The sequence below is a fragment of the Nyctibius grandis genome, chromosome 14 (assembly GCF_013368605.1).
Source record: "Nyctibius grandis isolate bNycGra1 chromosome 14, bNycGra1.pri, whole genome shotgun sequence".
NCBI lineage: Eukaryota > Metazoa > Chordata > Aves > Nyctibiiformes > Nyctibiidae > Nyctibius > Nyctibius grandis.
Window position 1 is genome coordinate 13,302,641 of NC_090671.1, and position 16,021 is coordinate 13,318,661.

Here is a 16,021-nt window from a genome sequence, read left to right on the forward strand (position 1 = left end):
AAAAACGAGTTTATCAGGAGCTCTGGGTGTACAAAAGGGCTATGAAAACCTTAACTACGTGACAAAGGGTGAGGTGTATCGATTTTAATTGGAAGCGAGGGTGGGTGCTCAGACTGGTTTAGATCGACAGAACAGATGTAGATTAAATGTTTTAAGCTTTTTAGGGGAGGAGGGTAATAAAGTACTTGAGAAACGGCTTTGTGGTTGTGTTTTGAGGGAAGGCAGTGGGGATGGAGCAGCGGGACGCCCCCTCCCAGTCTGCCCTGAGCCTCCGCTCCAGGGCACCCACCGCCGGACCCGGACAGGGGGGTACAAAACTGACTGAGAAACTACAGATTCCTGTCAACTACGCTCCAACCTGCGACTGCTCACCCGCCGCGCTGCCGCAGCCAGCCGGAGGCCGCGCCCCGGGCTCCAGCCGGGCCTTGCTGCGGGGGTTCGCCCCTCACAGACCCGCTGAGGGGGGCGGCGGGGTCGCACCTCCCTCAGGGCCCCGCTCACGGCTCCCGACGGGCGGCAGCGAGGAGGCCGCGCGCGCGCGCCTCCCCCCTCACCACAGCGGCGGCGGGAAGCGGCCTCTGGGGCACGACGCCCGCGCCCCCGCCCTCAGGCTCCCTCGGGGGCTGCCGGGAAGCGGCTGCGGAGGAGCGGGGCTGGGCGCCGGGCCGAGCCGGGCCGGACCGCCCAATGAGGCGGCGGCGGGGCGGTGCCTGGCGGGCGGCGGCGCGCAGGCTCGCAGCGGCGCGGCGGGAGGCGCGGCCCCAGCACCGGCAGGAGCCGCCGCCGGGCGCCATGGGGTGTTAGCGCAGCTGGTGCCCTCGCTCTGCCGCCGGAAGGACCCGCCGCCGCCGTGTGCCTCCCGCTCCGTTCCGCTCCTCAGCCCGCCGCCCGGAGCCCATGAGCCTGAACGAGCACTCGATGCAGGCGCTGTCCTGGCGGAAGCTCTACCTGAGCCGCGCCAAGCTGAAAGCCTCCAGCCGCACCTCCGCGCTGCTCTCCGGTTTCGCCATGGTGAGCGGCCGGCCTCGTCCGGCGGGCAGGGGACCCTGGCAGGCGGCCCGCGGCCTCGCCGGCAGCAGGGAGCCGGGTGCGGGGAGCGGTGCCGTCGCTTCTCCTTTTTCTAACGGGGGAACTCGCTGCCTGCCCTCAGGCTGCAGCGGGGCGGGGGAAACGGGGACGAGCGCAGCCCCCTGAGGCGGTGTGTGGCACCCCGGGGGAGCGGGGCGGGCCCTGGCGCCTCTTCCCCAGAGCGCCCGGCCCGCCCCGGCCTCCAGCCCTCCGGGCAGCCGGGGTCAGCGGCGGCCGGGCCGGAGGAGGAGGCGGTGCGGGGGGTGCCGCGGGGCCGGGTGGGGTGCCCCGGCATGCCCCGGTGGGCTCGCAGTGGTAGCTCGTTTTCTGCGGAGAGCTGTCATGCCGCGAGTTAAAAGCTGCCTCAGAGCTTTTATCTCCGCCACATAGCTCCGGTACCTCGTGCAGGATGGTTTTTTTTGCTCGTTGCTCATTTTTCCTGCGGAGGGTGCTCGGCATGCCAGAAATCGCGCTCGGCGGGACGTTCCCCCCGCTCGCTCTCCCAGGAAGCCCCGATGGGCGCTGTCAGTGCGGAGGTTTGCGGGGGTTTGTTCCGGTGTTTCACTTCGCATCGCGCTCCGGTGTCGAGAGCCAAGCGGGGCCCGCACAGAAAGTCCCGCAGCTCTCCCAAGGCTGTGGTACTTCGCACTCCCACTCTTCTTCCCAGCCCGCAGCCGCACACTGTGCAAACGGATGCAAGGGCCGGTGTTGTACTGGAGCTATTTTTAGATAAATTAAGAAAAATAACTTATTAAGGCTGACGATGTCCCTCCGACTCATTGCCTCCATCATTAGTCACCTGCGGTTAAGATGTTTCTGATTTTTTTAAGAAAATCTTGGATGTTGCTTAGTTTGGAGTTTTGTTCTTGTTTTATAAACGTCTTTTTTGTTAGTATGTTTTTTGCTTTTAAGGTTTGATATAGAAACGTAGTCTACTAATCTTAATTACCTCAAATGAAAGCTCCATATAGATTAAAATATGGTAACTTACAGGCTTCAGCCCAGTCCTTGAACATACTAAGCTGCTGACTCTGCAGTCAGCCCCTTTATTCATCCGTGTTAAAAATGCTTCATAGTCGTAAATAACCAAATTGTACAGCTCTGAGTTGCTTTGTTCCGATTTTTGCCCCGCTTTTAACAAGATGAGTGTTTTCAGCCATACGATCTATTCCCCTTAAGAGCCGTTGTTCGAATGAGAGGATGCTGTTTGAAAACATAGCAGCAGGTCTGCAGCAGCCTTCTGACGGTCAAATAAATGTCACTGTCCTCCTTCAATGGCTAAAAACAGACCGCAACTCTTGAGGGGTGGTGGTGGACTGCGGTTCGCTTGACTGACAGGCGACTGTGTTAGTGCAGCGGCATCTTTGAGTTGGTTCTCCTTGGCCAGCGTGCTGGTAGCTCATACTCCACTGCTCCTAATGAGTTTTCCTTACTGTACGCCCGTTCTCCTGTGTCAGAGCAGTTTGCCGGGGTGGTTTCTTGAGTCAGGCTTTTACATTGAGCGAGAATATGGGGAAAAAACCCCTGTGGTTTGTTGTGTTTTACAAATTTTCGTCTAAGGTTGCCTCTCCATTAATAAAAATACTATTATTTAGAAGTCATACTTAACGCCTTAAATCCCTTTGGCTTTTCTCTAAATATATGCTATGTGGACTCTCAAAATCCCGTGGATATATGAGGTGAGATGATACCTACTTCTTTCTTGATTCTCTAGAAGAGTTCTAGGAGTTCAGTGTCCTGCAGTTGAAAACTGCTGCTTTTGAATGTCGTTTGTATGTTGTTTAGGGTATTTCAGGAAAAAGCCACTTTGTTACGATTAACAAAGTCTCTAGTTACCAGGAATGTTACACGGGAACATTCATTGTATTTTAATTTTCTGGAAGTTACCTCTCTCAAAAAAAGTACCGCTTTTTTTTTCTTCCTTTAGCAAGATCACACTGGAAATCAACTTGTAGCCTCATTGGTTTTGCTATGACAGATAGTCCTGTGGCTCGGACTTCCTACTCTATTTTCAGAAGAGCTGACTTAACTTTTCAAGTATTTTTAGGTTTCTTTTGAATAACTTTGCTTATCTTTTGAAGTTGTCCTTCCGCAATTTCTGCCTTGAAAAGCAGGGCCTTCTTTCTGCTGTCACACCTGTGCATTGTTTACTGAATTCAGCAGATGCTTTGGCACCTGATATTTGAATAAAATGCTGCTAAAGTACGATCTGGTCTTGGATCTAAAGCTTACAACAGCAATTAAACATCATTGTTCCTTATTGTTCCTCTGTTTTCCTTATCGACACTAGGAAGAAAAAGCCTAAATGACACATCCAGGACCACCCAGCCGATTGATGGGAATGGTCAGGAGTGGAATGTGCTCATTTCCATGCCAGCCCCTCTGATCCTTGATCTTTAATTAAACAGTACTTGCATCCTCTAGTATGAGCTAAGTGTATCCCCCCCTAAACTGTTACTTTATTTTGGACTAATTTTGTGTATAACCGCAGCCATTTTGCAAAGTTTATTCCCTCAAGACTGGTTACGCATGCCCTGGTTAAATGATGCATGCCATAGTCAAGAGATTGCCTGGGTCAGTGATGTGTAGAGCATGAAACACTCAGCCAGGTTTCAAACTCAGAAGTGTTATGCTTCCACGGAGAAGATTGATTGAAAACCTGTTTTACAATTAGTTTTGTTTTAGAGCTACACATCAGGATTTGCCTCTGTGTGTTAGCTTGAGGAACAGTTGTAAGGTCTGGTAATTGCAAGCTGATGTTAAAGCTAAGCTCCCACGAGTAAACCTGAGCATTTACTTTGTGCAGGTTTCCATGGATGCTATCATCCAGTGCCATACGGCTAAGGAAATCTGTGAAGTTTATAATCTTGCATTTAGTGTGCTTTTATTCTAATTTATGGGGCCAGCAAGTAGTATCAGTCCCCCAAGTTAGAGGTAAAGTAAGAAATTGTAGATTGTAGAGTATGTGTAGTCCATGAAAGAACGGAGGATTCCTTCCATGTGCTAGTGGAGGCATCGAGTATTTCTCACTTCTGTGTTATATCTCAGATTTTGATGTATGATTTTTTTTTTTTCTCCCCTCTCCATGCCTGGCTTTATCTGGTTTTATTTCTTAATCCAGTTTATCTGAATGCTGGAAATATTTTGCAGGTTGTATCCAATATTGCAAACACTAGCTCGTCCACACCTACAGTAGCAGTATGAAGAGCTCCAGCATAGATGGGCTGCTGGCAGGTGATTTTTGTTTGAACAGTTAAGGTGACTTGTTAGCATCATTTTGTCACCGGGGATGCATCATGCAGTAGTATGACAGCGTCACGAAACCAGAGTCATAAATATCGTAGGGAAGTTGTTAGGTCCCAACACGCATCAAACTGGAAAACTCAAACATCACCTCCCTCCACCAATTAACAGCTTTGTGAAAATACCTGACCCTAAACTAGGGATCTAAATTATATGACTGCTATGGTCACTTCGTTATATTTAGGATTTGGAGGATGTTATTTACCAGACAGCACAGTTTTCTTTTAAATACCTCTAGTGATTCAAGCTCCTGCACTGTTGTCTAAATGGTAATATATCTGCTTCAAATATTGAATATCATAAAGAACTGTCAACTCTTGCCTTTGAAATATAGCCAATACTGTCTTCTGAAGACAGCTTCAGTCCTGTTTTGTGAAAGACTGACTGCACTGATAAATATTTATGAAACTGATTTCCATAATAATACTTGATGTCAAAGTAATGCTAGGTGGGACCCAGGCCCCGCTGCTGTCAGTGCATACAGATACTCAAGACAGCTTAGTCCTTGTCTAGTAAAGGTTACTCTGGGGTTCTAAATACTGAAATGGTCTCTGTATAGAATCTGTTTTAGCTGTATTTAACTGGATTTGCTGGTAGAATAACACCCAACAGCTGCGTTTTGTAACCTGCAGGAAAGCGTTACAGGCCCAGTTTCATGGCTTCTGCTGCCATTTAACTTTTAAATTGCTATTGCACTTACAGGTTGGAACAGTGCTGTGAAGAATCTTCCCTCATATAAAAGATTTCTTCTGTTTCAGTCTTGAAAGCAATGTTTTGTTGCTCCTTTGAGCATTCCTGTCTCAAGGTTATAGATGAGCAAGGCAGGCAGCGTGGAGTACTTAGGGCTCTTACCCTTCTCTGTCTTACAGCAGCTGCAAGTGGCTGCTGTAGTTTGGAGGATGTAAAGATGATACTGAGCTGCTCTTTCTTCTCCCTGCTGCGCTGTCTAACCTGACCTTGTAGTTATTGAACAGATTTATTCTAAGTAACACTGTGTAGAGATACTACCTTCCCAAGATGCAGTTACTCCAGTTATATGGGTATCACCTTTTCATGTTTACTAGCAAAATAAAATTAAATCCTCTATTTGTATTCCAGTGTTAGCTTTAGCAAATATTAATGTGTTTTGCCATTCTGCAACATATAATAATCCACAGAGTCAGGATTCTAGACTAATGGGTGAATGATGCTTACATTGTCTTCTGTATAAAACCAGTAATAAGATCATTATTTTGACTTATCTTTTTTAATTTCCTGTGACTGATTCTGGCTCGTACAGTCTTTCTATGAGTTGTTTATAACTTAATGAATGGTGCAGACACTGTGAGAGCCTGGCTCTGTGCCTCTGTCTCTGGGAGTAAATAGTGCTGTCAGGAAAACAGAGACCGACTGTCTCAGGAGCGACTCAGGAGCTGAGGAGATGGCCAGAGGAGTGCTAATTTCCGTGATGCCATGACACCCGTCTCATTCTCACCTTTCCCCTGTGGTCCCACACATAGACGAGCAGTGGCGTGGAAGGTGGAATTTGGTATTGAAATAATCTTGTGATGTGAACCTCAAGACTTGGAGAAACCACTTCTATGTGCATGGAGGTTTTTTCCTGCTGAGAGTAGTGTGTGCTATGAAGAGTCACTTGCCCATGTAACTGTATGGCTAACTAGATGTAGTCAAGTCTAGTCCTAGCTGCAACAAGTGAAGATAAGAAAGTATTTCTGCATATATGTGTTGATTAAAGTATTTTAGTGATCACTGTGTGCAATTTTGCCTTGGTGTGTATTGGTCCAGTGAGGTAAAGATGTTATAGCACTGATACATTTCTCCAGATAAGATTCACATCCTTCTCTTCCTGTATGGATGGATCCTTACAAAATGCAACTGTGATGTTTGATCAACACAGCTTGCTTTTAAGCCATCCCTGACATCTAGTCTGTATAAAAATTGTCTTGTCCTCTTAATCAATTTCCTATTTAGGAAAGGTAGCTGTGGCCAGGGAAGAGGAGGTGAGAACAATCTTGCAAGGGTATGCAGGTAATTCTAGGCTTGTGTTCATGAAGAGGTGAGTGGTGTCTTTAGTAGGACTTATGTTTGAAGCTGACATTGTCCTTTCTGAAGGGGTTATAAGATTGGTTTCTTGCTCTGTGATTATTGTCTGGATCTGTCAGATATGAAGGACAGGAGAGCACTTGCGATTGGAGCTTTCGGCTGGTCAGACAGCATCTGGTGGGGTACAGGAGACTAATCTGCAGCCACCCCATCGCGGGGCCATCAGTAGTTGTTGACTGCAGCCCCCTGGTTACAGAATGTCAGGCATCTTGTGGAGAAGTGGCCACACGTGTTCTTCAGAACTGTGATCAGCAGCGAGGAGTTTGAATTAGCTGTGGCTCTGTCCGGTTCGAAGCTGTCTGGTGGTGGCAATGCTGAACTCAGTCGTGACTCGCAGCTGTACGTTAACGCTAGGATTTGATACCGTGAGGGCTAGTAAGGCAGTTACAGCTCAGGCTCCCAGCCCATGTTAGTTCCTGTGGACCAGAGCTTAGAGTCATCTTTGCAGGGAAGGGAGGAGAGGAAGTCACCTATAAATAGCTCATAGATAATACAGATTTACTTGAGATAAGGCATTTTATTTGCTTTTTTCTACAGGAGTGGCTACTGATTCTGAAAAAGATGTAAGCCTGTGATTCAGTCAGAAAGCTCTCAGATACTCTGTTCACTGCTGTTGCTGTTACACATGGTAACAAAGAGCAGTTACCTTTTTTCTTGTGTTGAAAGTCTTCAGTGTCAATATGACCTGCTACATGGGTGGCTCTTATTGCAGTTCTTCCTTTTGTTTTTCTTCTGATCTTTGTCTGTCATGTTTTATTTTCCCTGGATACTTCGTATTTCAGAAACCCTTCTCTTAAAACAGGAATTGAATTTGAAGCTTGCGTTATGCTGGAATTAAAACCAATCTAAGTCAAACCAACATACTGTCTTGTAGCTTATAAAATGGGGAATAATGCTAAAATTTGAAGCAAGTAATTAATTTCTGTCCTGCTGCTGTGGTAAAAATGAACAAGTAACAAACCAGGACAGTTGCTTATCCTGCATTTCAGTAGCGATATGAGCTTCATTTGCAGCTATGTATGTGTCTGGTTCTTTATATTGTTATTGATGGTGAAAACTGTTTTATTAGTGTATCACAACTCGCTTCTTGCGAAGCAGCGAAGCCAGTATTTGTCAGAGGCACTGTGTAAGTGCTGTTGTATGGATAGAAGCCTTCAGAGCATGCAGGATTTGGTTTTCATTTAAAAGCAGGAGCTTTATTTAAGCCCCTCTGGTCTAATAAGACACAGAAGCATTATGAAGAAGTGAAACGAAGTTATTTCAGGATATTGAACTTTAAGCAAAATTGAAATGCAGATTCTTCCAGAGGGCAAGTTGTTAAATTTCTTGCAATATGGTAGTATTCAGTTATCTTTGAAAGCATCTGAATGCCCACCTCTTTAGGCTTATGTGAACTCCAGTCCTGCATCCTAACATCACAAGGGTCCTTTAATTTTGTCAAGAAGCTGTATTTCAGATTTATAGCTTTGTCAAGGGCTGTAGTAAATCTGTCGTATCTGCAGGATGATCTGAAGTTAAAGTTAGCTCTTCTTTGAGCCAGGGATTAGGCCAGATGACCTCCTGAGGTATCTTCCAACCTATGTTATTCTATGATTATAGAGCAAGGCAGGATGCTTGCAGCATGGTAGCTGCACAGTAGAAATCATGCGACAAGTGTTCAAAGAAGCTTTGAAAGTGAAGGAGAGGTGCTGAACCATGTTGTACTGGATACTGTGCAGCCATCAATGACCTGCCCTGAGGGGCCTGTCTTCTGAACCAACATAGAAAGCTAGTAGAGGGCACAAGAAGACCTCCTGCATGGAACATCAGCACGTACCTATGAGTTCAGGCTTTGTGTGGATTTGGATCGTATCAGATGACCTCACCGGGGCCATGTTTTTGTGAGTGTTACAAGAGCAGTTGTGATCTGCGCAGTTTGAAATTGCAGCATGAGCAGAGGAGGGAACTGATGCTTTTTTTCACTGTTTGAAAACAGGCACGGGGCCTCATAATGAAAAATGGAGCTTTTTGTTTTAGGTGCCTGGCTCAAGCTTGGCCCAGGAAGTAAAGAACAGAGACTTGCAATTGAAACGAGTTGGCAGGTTTTCTGCTAGTTTTAGTGAAAGGGTTCTCAAATTAGCTTCCTTGGCAGTTTGAGGAGACAGAAAACATGAACTGATCTTTCACTTACGGATCAAGCTGCAGTTACTCTGCCAGGCATGAGCAGAAGGCGGCTTTGCTGTGCCCCTCTGGAGGCTTTCCATCAACTTCAGTAGACTTTGAAATCCTTCAGGCATTCTGCATCCTACAACCTCTCCAAAAGTCTCCATCTGAAGTGAGTTCTGAAGTATCATTTTCATTGGTCAGCTTTAAGAAAAGCATTGAACTCCATTTCTAGAGAACTTGTGGTCTGCAAAGAGTTGGGAGTGTGTTGTGGAGCTGCACCTAATGTGTCTGTCTTGTAAGTATACACTGAATGTTCAAAGTGAGGGTCTCTTACACTCATCCTTTGGAGCACTGAGCCTATAAAGCTGTGATCCCTTCAGCATCAATAGAAGTATTTTTGCAGCCACTCTAGTCTCTCAGGTGGGTAAATTGCAATGCTTTCTCTCAAAGCAGGTGAATATTGTCTCCCTTTTAGCATTTCTGTTACTCACTTTGGTGTAGGATCTTTCCTGGCCCAGCAGTTGATGCAGCTAGTACTCTTCCCTTTGGTTCCAGCAGTGGAGAGGAGGTCATGTTGCTTGTTGGCGAGATAGCCAGGTATGACTTAACGTCAAGTGTCATTTATAACGCTGGGCTGCCTTGGTGTTTAGCATCAGGGCTCTGCTGGCATGAAAACTACTGTGGGAGGGACCGAGTTGGGAGAAGATGCTGAAACTCGCCCAGGCATGTGTGCCCCGTGGGATGCCCTGGTCTTTTCTAGGAGTCTCCTTTGGGAGCTTGCCCTCCCCTTGATGCTTTGCAGTATGTGGCCTCCCTCCTGCAACCTTCAGCTCTGTGAAGGTGTGCACGAGGCTTCAAGGTTGGGATGGCCGACTGCCCTGCTTCTGCCTTATTCACACCTTGTTAGCATCCCAAACTGGGAATAATTGGCAGTGTGTGTGGCTACTTGTCTGCCAGCTTATTTTGCACATGTTAGAAGACTAGCACTTAGGCTACCTTTCAAGTGATGTTGATGCTACCCACAATTATAGAGAGAGTGCACTTGGAATTACAGTAAGTAATTGCATGGTATGATTTGAGCTGAAGGTAGTTACACCCTTCCTGCTCGTGGTGTGAATTGTGACAAGTCTTAAGTAACAGCTACAGCCTTGCTGGATTTCAGAAAGCTTTTCTTCTGAGAGATGATTTGGGGCCTACCTACCCAAGCAGCTCCCTGTGCAAAGCAGGTCTCTGCTAATGTCTTTGTCAGCCATACAAACTGAAGCCTTGCTTGTGTAGCTCAGCCTCGGGTTTAAGCTATCCCATCAGTGTATAATGGTTGTAGGTACTCCTGGGGTCACTCTCTTAGGGAAACACCCAGCAATGTTAAAATGAAGTCTTTTTAACCCAGGAAAACTTGGATTCCTGGTCTGGATGTCTCCTTTTAATAGTTAGTTGTCCCTATGATTCTGTTAGTGGTTATCTAGGCACAGAGCTGTCTGAGTATCTGAATGCTGCTTAGAGGATTAAAATGTCTTACCACGCTGGATGGTTTTGAGTCTAGACATACACCAGAAAATGTATTTGATAAGTATGAAAATGAATCCTCGGTGGTGAAGGATTGCAGTTGTTCTGTGAAAAACACAGGAAGCCCAACGTCCCACGAGTACATAAGGACTTAACAAGCAATCCTGCAGAAGAGAGACCCGATGACCAGCTATTTATCCTCTCAAATGTGAAATTTCCCACAGTTGAGAAATTGTATTTTTAAATCTTTGAGCAAGAATTGTATATGTATTAATATAATTTCTTGTTGAGTTTCTTGTAACACTTGGAAACTGTTTGCTAGCTGGCTGGGTGGTTAGGCTTATGACAATAAAAGCTTTCAATAAAGGAATTAAAATATTGGCAAATGGCCTTGAATGCCTGTTGAAACATGTCTGAGCAAAACCCTCAGTTAGCTTAAAAAATATATTTGGTGCGTTAGTGGTTAAGAGTTCTGGTGTCCTGGAATGCGCTGGTTCTGGGAGTGTAAGAAGGTGAAATCCTGGACTAGGTGTCGCTTGGCTCAGCTCTTGTGAAATAGTGAGGTTTGAATGTTCTTACTGGGTTTGGGTCCTGGTTTCTATGTCTCCCTGCATCCATATTACCCACACTTCATGAAATTTTCTTCACCTCGATTCTCGTGAAGCTGATATGTTTGAAATGCAGCTATAGGCCAAGTACTGTCTAAACCATTGATAATGGCATGTGGTAATATGTTGGTGGGACTCAAAAGAGGTGATTCGTTTCAGGCACTGTATTGTATGACCTGGTTTCATGGCCCTTTTGAGGGCAAACTGGTATGTTACAGAAGAGCTGGGCTCGTGGCTTAGTGCAGCCAAGAGTCTGAGGTCCTGTACAACTGCTTCCTCCTCAGTTACATGGGCCTGTGCCAGCTTGGTTGTTCATCAGAGGCGTTGCAGAAACAGCTCAGCTTGCTAAGCTAGCAGGAGATCACGACTTCTGAACCAGGTTAGCTTTCGCTGGGCTAGAAGTTGAGTCATTCCAATGAAGGATCAAGAGTGGGCAGCCAAGGTGCAGAAAGGGCTGGTGTGGATCAGTGTGAACTGTGCTGAACGGCAGCCCCTGCGTCTTCCTTACATGGTGTACATGTGTTTGTGTTTAAGATTGCTGTTAGATTTTTATTTTCTCTGCATTTTAAACATACTTTGTCTATTTAATGATTTTGTCTTTTTAATGAGATCCTTTGAGAAAGAGCACTGAACAGAGACATTGTTGCATTATTCCCTCTTTGGAACTGGGCTGTGTCTGAAAGGCAAATTTATCGGGAAAGATTATTTTCCAAGAGAGCTGCTGGGATTAATGTCACTCATCAATTGCACATGCATAAAACCACCTGACAGTTTTAAAGACTGTTAAAAGGCATTCTAGTTCGTTTTCTTTATCAAAATATTTGAGCTGGGTTTATGAGTTTCCTAGTGTTGTTATTTAATGCTGATTTCTGCTCCTTAAGCACAGACGTGCTTGGAGATCTGGGTTTATAAAAGGGCATGGGTGCATATGATGTAGGGGAGGAGTGGACCTCGGAACATCTTCAGGAGATAGCACTGCTCGCCCAGAGATAAGGCTAGGCACAGCTTCCAGAGTAAGAGTAGCTAGTGATGTCTGGGAGCACTCTGTGTTGCCTTTTCTGGGGGTCTACTGTTTCTGTCCTCCAGCCTCTAACAGGCCCGTTTGTCTGCCGTGGACACTGTGGAGACTTTCATGTTTTGAATCTGTGTTCTAGAGTCTGCTTAAATACTTACTTTGAGAGAGAGAATATAGCTGAGAGCCCCTCGGAAAGGTGATCTTTCTAATGAAAGGCTCCTGCTCTTCAGAACTGAAAAACAAATATCCAAGGAGAAAGGAGCACCAAGACTGTGATGGGCAGTCTGCTGCCTTCACAGGCTTTCACGTTATAGTTACCTACTTCAAGAGACTTCACACAGTATTCATTCTGCATAGGTATGGGACACAAAACATTTCCTAATACCCAGAGAAATTTATAATCTATAGTGAAAAATCAAAAGCTGCCTCTACAGTATAACACAGTAAAGAAGAAATGTTTCACTTTAAGAGTCCAAGTTTGTTGATCACAAAGTTCAGCTATTTTACTGGAGGGAGCTGGAATTGGCAAGGTGGTTGCGCTGTTAAGAGCTTTTGTGCCTACTGATGGTTTGCTCTACAACAGAACAGTAAGTATGGAAACGGTGGCCTTTGCTTGATAGCTCAGAGGTAAATTTGGACCTGAAGAAAAGGGTGCAGATTGACATGAAGAGAAATTTAAATGCAGACTATTATTTTGTTTGGATCAGATGATCTTCTGGAAACATGATTTAAACTTAAAATAATCTATGGTTAAATAATGCATAATATAGGTAACTGCATCTCTCCCTTCTTTCCTTTTCAGGTGGCTATGGTAGAAGTTCAGCTAGACGCAGAACATGACTACCCTCAAGGTCTCCTGATAGCCTTCAGTGCCTGTACTACTGTCCTTGTTGCAGTTCACCTTTTTGCACTCATGATAAGTACCTGCATTCTTCCAAATATAGAGGCTGTTAGCAATGTGCATAATCTCAACTCTGTTAAGGAATCTCCTCATGAGCGTATGCATCGGCACATTGAGCTCGCGTGGGCATTTTCTACTGTCATTGGGACTTTGCTCTTTCTTGCAGAGGTGGTGCTACTGTGTTGGGTGAAGTTTCTTCCTTTAAAGAAGAAAACTGATAATCCGCTCCAGAGCAACAGTTCTACCATCACATCAGGACAGGCAGCAGCCATTGCATCAACGTCTATTATGGTTCCCTTTGGATTGATTTTCATTGTGTTTGCAGTCCACTTCTACAGGTCACTGGTGAGCCATAAAACAGACAGGCAATTTCAAGAACTGAATGAACTTGCTGAATTTGCACGGCTCCAGGATCAGCTGGATCACAGAGGTGATGCTATCTCCTCAGCTGTTACCCATTTTGCGTAAACCTGTACATAAAGAAAATAAACCCACTATTCTGCTTCTGCCTTATGTTGACTCCCCTGTGGATGAACTGGTCGAACTGCTGTTTACTGTTTAAAGAGAGATTATAAATGTTGTTCTAACCCTTTAGAGAGGAAAAAAAAAACAAACCTTCTTCCTTTCATAACATTTTGGCTATCTGACATCTGAAGAAACGGATGGATGGTGGGGTAAGCTTGCCCTGCACGTGCATCCCTCCTCTTGTGAGCGCTGTCTAGGTTGCTTCTTATTAATGCTCAATGGTGGCTGTATAAAAATATGGAAAATAACACTGTAAATTGGTGTATTTGTTAAGGATGGATAGAGAAGCTTTTTTTTCCTCTCTTTATTTGATGTTGGCATTTACTAGAAGATACTGCTTGTCCGATCTGTATTGCATGGCATGATACAAATTACTTGGGACGTGCAGCAATTAGCACTTGGTTTCAGTGCTAGTGCTGTTCTCTCTAGAAGGCCTGACAGATGGTAGAAGTGAAAGCTTTCCCACCACTTTCCCCAGTATGTTTTGCTGCCAACTAATTATTACTTTACTGATTTCTCTGGCACCTTTTTCCCGTGGCAGTTACACACTTTATAACTCGCTAAACACCCATGACTAGTCTTACTGCGATGTGGTATGGCCACATGAGTAGGAATGAGACTCGACTCTACTCTTCTTTGGAAGAAAATAAAAGCAATAACTGTTTTAAAGTTCTCACGAGCTGGCACATATTATCTGGAGAGATAGATTTGCCTGTTTCCCATTTAGGAATCTTTTTTTAAAAAGAAGGAACTAGATGGAAATTATCACTGGATAATTTTTTTGCTTGAAAATCAGAACCACTGCTGTTTTTTTCCAAGCCAAAGTAGTAATCATTTTGTACTTTTATATTAAAAATATATTTTTAATAAATCCTCAGATGCAAGCAGCAAAAGGTGCTTTCTCTGCTTTGGATTCCCAAGTAATTAGCTATGCCTTGGTCTTGTTTAGAAAAAGTCTTCTCCTTGCTGAATTGTTGTATTTAGTAACTTGTTATACATTTTTTGCTTCTGAAGGATCTGGAAGACTACTTTTCTCTCTGTAGATTTATTTATGAAAGCAGGTTATTTGTAATTAATATTGCTGCTTACTTTCAGACACGCATGTCTGTGACAGGCTACTATGTTGGTTTTTTATTTCCTCTTTAAGCAAAAACTTCCATTTGGTCTCTTAGATAAAGAGGTTTGTCCAAGAAAGATTGCAGCAGTTGTCCTGGGCTGCTTCAGCCATTCTAGCTGTGTCTAGAAGTGGAATTTTTTTGGAATGCAGTTCTTCTATGGAGCAGCTTTGGGCTTTAATGGGTAAAAGCTGGGTTTTTTTTAACACAAACTGAGACAGATTTCAAGTCTAAAGGAACAAAACTTGACCTTTCTGCCCTAGCTAACACTGTGGAATAGAATCCTGGGAGTTTGAATCAGACAGGAGTGAACGTGACAATACAGCGGAGCTGTGCCTGGCTGAGCCTGGGCTGGACATGGTCTCTTACACCCAACCTCCATCTTGGGTTATCCCGACCTATTTACAAGCTGTAGGATGTGTCTACAGAGTTAGGGTGGCAGAGTGTGTTTACTACTGAAGCAGCCTCGTGAAGTGCATGGGACTGATCTCTCACGTCAGCACCGCTGCAGTGAAAAGTGTTGACAGGGTTACCCGTGGTGTGTTTGTGTTCGGAAAAATAACCATTAAAAAAAACCTGCTGGGCTTTTTTTTTTTTTTTCCCAGCAGCATTCTTGGTTCACAAGCAGAGAACAGCTTTCCACTGCCATTTTCACAAGTCCTGGCAGATAGAGGCCAAACTGGGTTTTCTCTGTCTCTGCCTTTACATTATGCTTCGAATATATTACGTTACTGATGTAAATCTGCCAATAGTGAGAATTGAGACTACAATTCTGCAGGTGTTCATTCATGGAGCACTGGAAGGAGGGTGTTAGTAAAGGGGTTAATGAAGCAGCATTCCAAAACATGAAATCTCAGTAGTAGGCACAAAATGTGTTTTTGCCATACTTTACTGCAGTAGCAGTCCTGTCTTGGGGAAAAAAAGACTCTTAAAAAGCCTCAGTAAAGGAAGAAAACCTGACTCAGTATTCACACTAGAGCAAATGGTGAAAGGGTGCTGTCAGGCTTAAAAATGATGCTTCTGTCTGTAAATTGTGTATTAAAAGTTATGTTATTTTGAATGGAAGTCCAGAAGATCTATTTTCCAAGCTTATTTTGTAAAATTACTTGCTGTCCTGGATAAGTAGCTGAATTTCTCTTTATTTTCTCTTTATTTTGTGGATCTTTTACAAAGTGATGGAGAAGTGTGGGGTGTTTTGTTTTGTTTAAGAAATACAGAATTGGAAGCTAGTGGGACAACCTTATTTTTAACTTGCTCAAGCTGGTAGGTTCTGAGCTAATGGCGCTGTTATTACAGTGGCTTTTCTGACTGTTTTCTGCACTTTAAGCCATGATATCAAGTATGTTTCTTTCATTTTCCAGCTGTGGAGATGGTCATGACAGTTACACCTTGGGCACAGTCTCCTAACTGTGTGCCAGGGGCAGTAACCAGACCCAAACACATGGATCTAAACATGAAGAGTGCACTTAGAATTTGTTTTTTATCCCTTATTTATACTAATGGTATTACGCATTTACCTCAAGCATTTTAAACATTGGTTATTGTATATCACTTATTTAGATATAAAATACTTTAATGAAATAAAATATTCTCAATTGTTGCTGATTATTTGTTATCTAGAGGCCTAAAATACGCTTATTTTCTCTATATCCCTTCTCTCTTCAGCTATATTGTGCTAATCCTGTGTATTTCTGAGGATCTCTTAAATGGATGCAGTTACTCATTTCAGTCA

General features: G+C 44.4%; 1 protein-coding gene across 1 annotated transcript; it reads left to right on the forward strand.

The window, feature by feature from the left end:
• The first annotated feature begins 740 nt into the window (after positions 1-740).
• On the forward strand, positions 741-15,904 carry LOC137670165 (calcium release-activated calcium channel protein 1). The gene is made up of 2 exons (XM_068412846.1): positions 741-1,011; positions 12,551-15,904. The coding sequence occupies exons 1-2, from the start codon at positions 898-900 to the stop codon at positions 13,115-13,117; spliced, it is 681 nt and encodes a 226-aa protein (XP_068268947.1). The 5' UTR covers positions 741-897; the 3' UTR covers positions 13,118-15,904.
• The last annotated feature ends 117 nt before the right edge of the window (positions 15,905-16,021 follow it).

Bases quoted from the DNA above. Each gene is read 5' to 3' on its own strand.
- LOC137670165 (XM_068412846.1), top strand. From the start codon at position 898: ATGAGCCTGAACGAGCACTCGATGCAGGCGCTGTCCTGGCGGAAGCTC. The intron at 1,012-12,550 runs GTGAGCGGCCGG...TTTCCTTTTCAG, and splicing joins TGCTCTCCGGTTTCGCCATG to GTGGCTATGGTAGAAGTTCA.